We start from the raw sequence: 10,503 nt of genomic DNA, 5'->3' as shown, positions 1-10,503 counted from the left end.
CGTCTAGTTCATTCCTACTTGGATCCACTTTTAGGCTTTATCCATCGATCATGGCTTTACCCCATTCAATATGATTCTAAATCTGCCCACTAGCCTCCCAAATCCTGTTTTGCCAGCCCCATATCTCCCAACTACATATTATTTTTAATAAAACTATTACGCAATCGTGCTAAATATTGTAAATAATACCCAAATAATCTCTCACACATTTTAACCGATTCCGTAGTGTAGTGGTTATCACGTCTGCCTAACACGCAGAAGGTCCCCGGTTCGAGCCCGGGCGGAATCAAGTGAAGATTCTACTTTTACTGAAAAACACATTGTCTGTTTTTTAAAGTTTATTTTTATAGTTTGGGGCGATTCCGTATTCTCTACGGTTTTTTTCTTCTTCTGGAATTGAAATAACTGAAAACCCAAATTCAGATGTAGTGATAGCTCTCCAAGATTATCATTTCTGACTAAAAAATTAAAAAAGTCGTTTGGAAATCGCTATTATATAATGACTGATGTTGGAGACCTTTGATCTAAAAATTATCTGATTCACTAGGCATTACTTCTTTGCATTTCAAAATTTATAAAATTGATTTCGGGACTCGTAGTGGTTGGCTCTTCGAAATTTTTGTCTTTAAATAAGGGTGCAACAATCGTTGCAAAGGCAACAGTCAGTGCTCTGCCATAATAACGTCAATCACGATTAAAAAAAAAAAATGAAAAACAAATAAAAGTATTTTCATTTTTGCCTTTGTAAATCAATCAGAGTGACAGTGAAAGTCATACATCATTAGGTCCTACACAAGAAATTACGCCACGCCTATTATATTGAGGCACCTTGAACAGTGTTTGGTTGACTCAAAGGATCCGAAAGCCACACATACTTTCGACTGGGGATATCTTGAGCCTATTGTTAACCGCCTATGTAGTCATCCTGTTACGTTGTCTCTATTGTGTGCATGCATTCAAGCCGATAAAACTCATTGTTAAAAGCAAAGGGCGCCTGTTGTTGCTTGAATAAAGAATGGACCATTTTTACAATCTGTGTCATCGCGGAAGAGTGTTTGCAAGGCTATACGTCCACATGTATAAATTTGATGTTGGAATTTTACTGTCACTTTGGTTCGGCTTGAGGCTGCATTTGGTGATTTAACTCATAAGGTGCTCAGCTGTTATCTAACTTCTTGACTTGCTGGACGCAGCTTTAAATCAACCACTGCACTCATTAATTTCGAAAGTTTCCCACCCGCCTGCCCGTTTGGGAAACTGTGTCAGCCACTCCCACGGTGTAGGAGGGCTCCCCGTAGGCTTACAGTCTCCAGGTAGGCTAGGAGCAACCAGTGCACCAGTGATAACTTTCATCATAGAGAAACATCGAAAGATTTGCAATTTCATAAACCTTGAGGAGAGCAACATGGAAAAGTGTACTTGGATTTATATTATAGTGGTTTTGGGTGCGTTACTCATACCAAAAGTGGATGCCGGTAAGTAAGGCCATTGCTTGGGCATTAAGTGTGAAAAATAATAATGATTTAATATAATTGCAAGAAGACCGACCGCCACTGTTTTTTACTCATTTTGACAAAACGTACAAATTGTCCGTGTCTTGCCACCACATTTTCATTCGTTAATGCCTGTCTATTTTACTCAAATTAGATAATTATAACAAATAAAATAAAAACACGTTTTGTTTTGTTTTTAAATAACTTATCAAAAAACAATGGAAACTTGAGTGGGACAGCGCATAATTAAGATACGGAAATCTTTGGGGTAAAAACCTACAATAATTCCTAATTCTAAAGTGATACATATTAATAATAATATATGAACTAAATGTATTTGTGGCCACGAAAATATATTGAAAAGGTGACGGATTCAGCAACTTTGTTTACAGAAAGTGTCCTCTTGGTTTCCCTCTTCTATCAAAAATTCGTTGTTAAATTGTTGAACCAAGCTATTAAAATAGCATTAAAAAGTAAGTCTATACATTAATGCAAAAACAACTTTGAAGTGGCACAACGATCCCTTTGAATGCTTTTATGGAAGAATGGGTATCTATAAATGTTATGGCCCATGACTGATGGGGCTGCCCCATAGAGCTGTATAGCTCTATGGGCTGCCCTTTTTCGTGCCTTCAAGTTTTTGTTCAATACAATCATTCTACCTCCATGATACAAGAAAGTATGTGTCTGTGGAGTTTTAAAAGTTCTGAGTGGTCCTTTTATTTGCAGTATTTCCGCATCATCATAATAATCACCTGACGACGTGAACGCAGAACAAACAGCTTGAACTCGGGGAAAATGTTTCAAAATAAGCGTAAAACAACCGTGGCCACATTGCCGTCTATAGTAATAATAAAATTATGCATGCATCCACAATGAGCATGGATTCATCCACCAGAGAGAATAATGACCCGTGGTCATGGCAACGAGTGAATTTTTGTATGACCATTTCGGTGATTGCTATTGTCTAAAAGGACAAGCCAATCGGCGAATTGAACATTATTCCTCTTTATAACGTCTTTATGACCGCAGTAACAAACAAAACCTCTTACAGACAGTTTAAATTTGGGGCTTCAACCTCTACAAACGTAACGTAGGCCTATAGACTCGACTCGCTCGAATGATGTGGAGAAATAGAATATTCGTCAAAATGATCATCCCTGAACTTAAATAGGCCCCCTTCACAACAAATAATGATAAACACGTTTGAATCTGAACTATGCAGCAAATAATTATAAACACGTTTGACAGAAGTATTTGAGCAAGTAAAAGTACACCTGTTGTGTGTCAACAATGTTTCGAGGCAGTCAACCGGATCATATTCTGGCAAGGCCAACGTCTGTGTAAATACAGACATACCTGAACGAGTTGTTATGTTTACTTACAGATATAGATGCCCATGTTTACAAAGTAAACAAAATAATGTATAACTAAGTTACTTGAGTTTTCCATTTTACGACCAGAAAATAGTTAACTCATCCCAGCAACAATGAGTCAGTTACATCTGCATAATTAATTTAATTTTGGTCCATCAATCATTGTAATTAATCACTATCAGTCACCCCCTTGCACAAAATAAGTTTGATACATGTATAAAAAAATGCATAATTTGTCTTGAACATTGAGGGCGTTAAGTTCAATTGGAGCGGCTGGCTGTCTGAGCTGCATGTGTGGCCATAGTGAAGATGCCGCGGCAATCACAATAAAATTTTAGAGGATTTTTAGCTGTTGAATTCACAGCAGCCCTATCATAGGTGTTTTTTTGACAATTATTGGTCGGGACCACTTTGGTGAAAAATTAACAGTTATGAGACCTATTCTAGCGTGACCATTGAGGGAGCAGCTTTCCCACGCTACATACCATGCAATGCATGCTAGCTAGGTCCACACTTTTAGTATGCTATATTGTTGTATCCTATATTTTTAGACGGGAACAAAATAATATTCATGATTCCACCATAGCCATGAGTTTTATGACCTAATAATAACGACTCAACTAATTTAACTGCAAAACATAATGACTACCCTGGCTCCTGGTCCTTGGACTGAAATTTGCTCCCCAATTAATTTGGACGTCATGTACAGGTACTCTATAGTCAGTTTATTATCTCTTGCTAGACAATAATCTCATATTTTGACAATAATAGTTATGATTTTTGAGCCACATAGCTCACTATTAAAAATGGCTCCCTCACACAAAAATAGCTCCGCAGCTAACCTAATGCAACTATAAAGTTCCACCTGTCACCACATTTATTTCCCCCAAAGTTAATGTGGAAATTATTTCACAAAATAAAAGTTTATCCCAAAATTCTCCTCATAAAATGTTAGTTCTTCAAAAGCTTCCAGCTCTAAGATTTTACTCATAAATATTCACGTACCTTCACAACTTCCAAAAATTCTTTCCGATATTTGCAGAAATTCTGAGTCACCTGCAGCGACGTCTGCCTACTAAGTGTTCTCTGAAATCTGTCACTTTTGCATAAAGTGCCTTCCCAAAATAAAAGCAATTGCGCATATTAATTAGACCACGCCCCTAAATCCAGGCACTTACAGAAAAAGTATCAAACTGAAAGTCAAACGTAGCTCTCAATACATTATTCTATAATACCTGAGCTTCAAAGAAAAGTAATTGGCTAAAAATAATTTAATGACGCCTACTTTTATTAACTTAAGATAAAAAATGTATACACAAAGTGTTGACGTAAACCAAGCTTTTGAAACAAATGTGACGTAACCTCATTAATATTCACAACCGTTTTCAAGCAGACGACAATTCGTTCGAGCAGACGACAGTTCTAATTTTTTTTAATACTTATAATTTCCCAGCAAGAAAATTGTTTTAAAAACAAAAAAGCTTGTAAAAAATAAAGTAATGAAACTTTACACCGAAAAAGATTTATGTTGTTCAGTGTTTTTGTGGTCCAAAAGCTGGATTATAATTTACAAACATTCGACCAATCAGTTTTTGGCAGACGCCATCTTGGATTTTTGACAGCAAAAACACACAATTATAAAAACACACGTGACTTACAATACATCGATAACAACGTGACAATATCTGTGTCGGGGAGGCTGGAAAATGGTTAATTTTCGCACTTAATTATTTGGGAATCTACTGTGAAATGTTTCCACCCTAGGCAGTATTGTTAAGGTAAGATTGACGGACAAACAACACAAAATGCCAACGTTTTTAGGGGGCATTTTCGTTGCACACTCCGTGGGTAGCATGCAGTTCCAACTTGCAGTTGCCAGTTGCAGGGGATGAGAGAGTGTAGGAATAGTGATCGTGTGGTGAACATGGTGAAGTAGACCCAGTATTGCCAGTAACTGGTGGGGCGCTGTACTGCTTTTTTCGAAATTTTGACATTGTAGTCATAGTTCTAGGAGTACATTATTATAGTAGCGTTCAATTGGCAGCGGCGTAACTAGACATTTTCATTTGGTGGGGCAAGTGGGGGCAAAGATTAAATTTGGGGGGGCCAAAGAAGTGCAAGATTATTATTTATGTTAACTGATATTATATAACACCCAAGCAGATCCTTGCCATTTGATTGGAGGATTGTCCGTCACGTGATAGCAAATAAAAGTACCATTGCACGCTGAGTCACTCACCGTGCTTTTTCGTTCCATCCGAAAAGTACCATTGCACGCTGGCAGCGTGCAATGGTACTTTTCGGATGGAACGAAAAAGCTGAGTAAAAACATCACTGCGTGCGCGTGTCTTTGGTAACGCAGCAGGTGTTACTGCAAGAAGGCATAGTAAAATTACTAGCATTCGGCTTCTACAGTTGAAATTAATTGTTTTGAAAGTTGTATCTTTCAATCAAAATGACAAAGATCTACTTGGATGTTATATAAAACAAATAATGAATGTTTTTCATTCGTGTAATGGTGCGAATATGTTCATTCGTTGAAAGCTGGAATATTCCATTCAACTCGGCTCCGCCTCGTTGAATAGAACATTCCATCTTTCAACTCATGAACATATTTGCACCATTGCACTCATAAACATTCATTATGTGTATACTATACTTACTATAGTTGTAAGTTGATACACACCAATGCAGTGCTAAAACAGTCTACGTAGTCAGCAGGTAACAAAATATTGCAAAAACAACAAAATCTTAGAGAACTTGTCATTTTGTATAAGATAAAACTTTTTGACTGTATAAAACTTAAAAGTATTAAATTACCTACTGTGATCACCAAGTACCAATTTAGAGTTGTACGCGGCATTCTCAAATAGGCTATATGGGTGTGTAAATACCCAAAACATAATAATATTAGGCCAAGTAAAAATAGAAAAATAGAAATGTTTACCGTCCCCGCCCGCTTCCTTTTTACAGGACACCTCCTTTTTTTTCTTAATTTTTTTTTATGCACATTGTTTTTGTTTTTAACATGTTTCTTTTTGTTACTCGGCCTTTTTATAACAAGTGTAAGCCATCAAAAAAAAAAAAATAATAAAAATATAGGATTGAAATTGTGGGTACAGATATTTAAACTAGGCCTACCTCTCAATTGCACGGCTTGCTTCAGAGTAGAAGAAATGGTCTAAGCAACCTTTTTCGCTGGCCATTTTGCTGTAGTAAATTTCTCTGTAGTGCATCTGACCATGGAGGTAGAAATTTCTACCTCCATGATCTGACTAAGTTGTGTTAATGGAGCGTTCAGACCACCACGTATTTAACAGAACTTTGTCACATCCGGCACTCTCTGTAACCACAAAACCACGACAAACATTTACCGCCAATACGATCGCACGCGCGATCATGTTATAGTCAGCATACTGATATGAATAAAAGGTTTCCTTTTTACGGCAGCATTTTATGCAGCCTTAAACGATTTATATATTAGGCCTATAAGAATACTTTTATCTGATTTCATATGGGGGGCAAGAGTGGGGGCAAGGGTTCTGAGCGGGGGGGGGGGGGGGGGGCGCCGGCCCCCTGCCCCCCCCCCCCCTCTGGTTACGCCACTGTCAATTGGTAAATTTCATGATCGATGAATGACGCAGATAATAAAAAACTTCAGCGGGGCAAAAAATAGGAATATGTGCCAAAATTATGAGAATAATCAGCGGTAAGAATCTGCTCTCCCCAGTTTATTAAGGATTGTTACTTTTTCTGTCCTTGGAATTTGGTGGTGGGAATTATTGTTTCCTCGTGGTTTTGTCATTATATTATGGTTATTATGACCAAAACAAACCTAAATTTTGTATTGGGCCGAATGGTAATTTTTTGTTTGTATTATTTTCTTCTCACTTATAAAGACTGTTCAGATAGTCCATGTAGGAATGGAGCAACCTGTATGGATGCCTACTTGGCACCAGGCTACATCTGCCTCTGCCAACCAACCTTCAGTGGGACAAACTGTTCTGAAGACTCAAGTAAGTTTTAAGCATAGAGCTCTCATTGTACATTGACTAGAGGTTACTGCTTATACACATACAGGCCTGATACTTCACAGAGGCAACAAAGGCGATTGCCTCGATCCTCCATGGTCATTGCCTTGGTGCCCTTGAAATGCTCCAGTAGAACTTAGGGTGCCGTTTACTAAGGGGAAAATGCCTTGGTGCCCTTGCACTTTCAAAAATACAGGCCTGCACGCACATATGTTTTTGGTGTCACTGTCATGACAAGGGAATATTTTATTTAAGAAGAGAACTAGTTGAAAGCAAGACATTTTGATTTAGGCATACGCGCCTAGAGCACAAATTGTAATACAGGTCATTGCCATAATGATACATCTTATTTGGAGTTCAGATTCAATGGTGTGTTCCCTTACTGTGCTGGGGTTTTCTAATGCAGAATATTTGTTCTTTTTCTGATCTTATTCAAATTGGACTGTCAGACAAAGCAGAAGTTTTATTTTTGGGGGTTTGGGTGATTGGGATGTTAAGAATCTTGCAATAGGAGACTTTCTGGGACGAAAGGTGGCAGCAGACTTACCGGGTAAAGCCATTGTTTTCAGAATTGTGCGCATGTTCAGAACTACGTAAACAATGGAAATTTACCCAGTAAATCTGCTGCCACCTAGCGTTGGAACGTCTCCCATTAACAACAATACATTTATCCGACAACCTTGTTCTTTGCCCATTGCCCACAGATCGCATTTGTCAGTTCAGCTTCTACAACACATCTGGCGTCATCTCATCCCCAAACTATCCTGACACCCATGATGTATTTGAAGACTGTCTCTACCTCATCAGAGTCCCTAGTGCTGTTAACATCACCATCACGATCACATCATTAGATACAGAGATGAACAAGGATGTCCTTGGGATCGGACAAGAGGGCGGTGGATTGGTACAAGAGGAATTTAGTGGACAGCTCATTGAGCCAATCAGCTTTACCTACCAAACGAATCAAGCGTGGCTTACTTGGTACTCTGATTTCAACATTATCCGGCAAGGATGGAGTGTAACGTATGAAACTGGTAGGTGTTTTTATGAAAATGGGGTAAAAAAACAGGTTACCAGCGATCTGTTTTGAAGGTTCAGAGCCCTGCCTCAGGGTTATTTACTTGTACATTGAGCAAGGATCCTTTCTGACTCAAACAAAACATATCGCCATAATATGGTAACGTAAACTGTTGGACTGTTTATGTTAGTATGCTTGATTCAATTTAAAGCGTTGCTTACTAGTGCACAGTCCAACTTTGATGGGTGAGTTAGTTAGGGAGAATGGGCAGAATAAGAAAACAACTGGATGGTCAACCAATTTTTCATGCCACAATATGATTTTCCTATGGTTCTTATTTGATTATTTGGAAAAATAAATTAATTTTGTTTTCTTCCAAATTTCTTTCAACAAGCAACCTGCGTATGTTTCTTCAAATTTATGATTCTGTTGCAGTGAACAAAATGGTTTATGTTTTGTTGTTCATTGTGATAGTGGTTATCAAAAATGTGCCTGTGTGGTCTATACACCACACAGAGTTGTTGCAGGCTTTTCTAAAAATAAACTGTCGGTCTGCTGTAGGCCAGTCTAGAAAAAAATCATAGCTCATAACATATCATTTGACGTGAACTGGTTGGCATAACATACTATTTTTTTCTTTGATTATGTAGATGGTCTAGAGTGTTTGTGGCCTACCAATCCCTGTGAGCCTGGGTACGAATGCATTGAAGGAGTTGCCAACTACACATGCCAAGGTAATAACATGAATATACATCACGCCTGTGAATGCCATGATGAGTCAGATAAAAGTTCGACAGATAAGATCTGCAAATACCACAAGTCAGATCTGCAAATACTACAAGTCAGATCAGTGAATACCACAGGTCAAAACTGTGATTTCAAAGTGTCGACCCTATCTAGGAGATCCTTTGTCAAAGCTGCAGAGAAAGATCAAAGCATTACCACTTCTTTTGCAAAATCTTTTTAAATGTATCTTTATTTTTCTATTTTGTACAGAAATTGTTGGACCTTGTTCAAGCCTTCCATGTAAGAATGGTGCGACATGCAGAAATGAAATAAACTCTTATCAGTGTGACTGTTTGGCTGGTTGGACAGGTGTCAATTGTGAAACAGGTGATTCTATCTTCCTTTCTAGTGCAGCCTTCATGATTGCAGATAGTCGCACTGCCAGACACATCAAGCAACCTCTTCTCTTTGCGATGTGTTTAGTGGGGTCTTTTACGTGCATTGATAGTTTTATGATAACCCACAGGACCTACAGTATGTCCCATCTGATGGACAAAGCAATGGTAAAGTGTCTTGCTTAAGGACAATGGTAAAGTGTCTTGCTTAAGGACACAAGTGTCATGACCGGGACTCGAACCCACACTCTGCTGAACAGATACAGCAAAGCTTGAGTTCGGTGCTTTTAACCGTTTGGCCACGACACTTCTTGGTGTAGCATTGTTAGATTCAGGGGGAAAAGCAATTGGGTTAGGGAGGGTACTCTAATGTACATGTACCTTTCCAACAAGGTTGCACATTTTTAGTAAGGAATAGGTTTACATTGATGCCATGTGAAAATTCTCTTGATTATGTGTATTTTAAGTAGCTAATACTAAACATTTTTACCAGTTTGATGCTCTGTCTGTCATCAGAAGACTCAAACAGGTTTTTGATGACACCATGTGAACTTTTGCTTTTGAATTCAATGGTTGTTCAAAGAACCCATATTTCAAACGGCTTGTTCTGTTTGTATTGAGAATTCTGACGAGTGACAAAGGAACTGTCTGAAATGTTGAGTATTGATTGTCAAAACTCAAAAGAGAATATTCACATGGAACAGAGCACAGTGACACCTGTTTCACACCTTTGTAATTGTATTTGCACAGATATTCTAGAGTGTGCAAGTGATCCATACCCTGACTCCCTGATGAAACATTTACTAGTAGATTGTGACAAAGGCAATTTGTTGTAATGTTGAGTACCTGTTGTCAAAAATTAAAAGAGAATATTCATGTGGAGTAGAGCACAGTGTCACCTGTTTTACGGCTTCTTTTATACTTTTATTTGTACAGATATTTTAGAGTGTGCAAGTGACCCATGCCTGAATGGAGGATCATGCTTTGATGGGACAGACGCCTTCGCTTGTATTTGCATTCAAGGATTCACAGGAAAACGCTGTGAAATAGGTAAACAAACAGCAAAAAATTGAACTTATTTTTATGAATTAAATAATAGACACCAAAAAAATGAGTATATACAATTTTGTTTTCATCCTTACACCAATGTGTATTAAGCACTGTATACTCGGTACTTTCCAGAGTTCTGTGAAAAAATAGGCTTATGACTCGGGTAGGATTCAAACCCAATGCATTGCTACAGCAGATGTCTTACAATTAGACCACCGAGCTAGTCTTACCATTAGACCACCGAGCTAGTCTTACCAACCAGACCACTGAGCTTGCCTGGTGGCTAGAGGCAGTTGGCATCCTGTGTATTAGCATCGGTTTATCCCAACCCAACGATTAATAGAAGTTAGATTTGCATTGGGGATAAAGACATTTTGTTTTCACAGATCCGGGGAAAGTATGGAGTGCGTATCG

At 38.2% G+C, this 10,503-nt stretch overlaps 1 protein-coding gene and 1 non-coding gene across 3 annotated transcripts in view; both read left to right on the top strand.

The window, feature by feature from the left end:
• Nucleotides 1-216: 216 nt before the first annotated feature.
• On the top strand, nucleotides 217-289 carry Trnav-aac. The gene has a single exon. It is a non-coding gene; the product is annotated as a tRNA-Val (tRNA).
• A 761-nt stretch (nucleotides 290-1,050) lies between these two features.
• Nucleotides 1,051-10,503, top strand: part of LOC117292324 (neurogenic locus notch homolog protein 1-like) — a 47,148-nt gene continuing 37,695 nt past the window's right edge. Inside the window, exons 1-6 of one of the 2 annotated variants that reach the window (XM_033774346.1) lie at nucleotides 1,051-1,475; nucleotides 6,769-6,885; nucleotides 7,605-7,934; nucleotides 8,569-8,652; nucleotides 8,915-9,031; nucleotides 9,976-10,089. In XM_033774346.1, coding sequence (XP_033630237.1) covers nucleotides 1,406-1,475; nucleotides 6,769-6,885; nucleotides 7,605-7,934; nucleotides 8,569-8,652; nucleotides 8,915-9,031; nucleotides 9,976-10,089 — 832 coding nt within the window. In that variant the 5' untranslated portion in view covers nucleotides 1,051-1,405. Of the gene's footprint in view, nucleotides 1,476-4,550; nucleotides 4,648-6,768; nucleotides 6,886-7,604; nucleotides 7,935-8,568; nucleotides 8,653-8,914; nucleotides 9,032-9,975; nucleotides 10,090-10,503 lie in introns of those variants that run through there. The other variant, XM_033774347.1, reaches the window with a different exon arrangement.

Source organism: Asterias rubens, chromosome 7, assembly GCF_902459465.1.
Source record: "Asterias rubens chromosome 7, eAstRub1.3, whole genome shotgun sequence".
Classification (NCBI taxonomy): domain Eukaryota; kingdom Metazoa; phylum Echinodermata; class Asteroidea; order Forcipulatida; family Asteriidae; genus Asterias; species Asterias rubens.
Note: the sequence above shows the minus strand (reverse complement) of the source record. Positions and strands in the feature narration are given on the sequence as shown.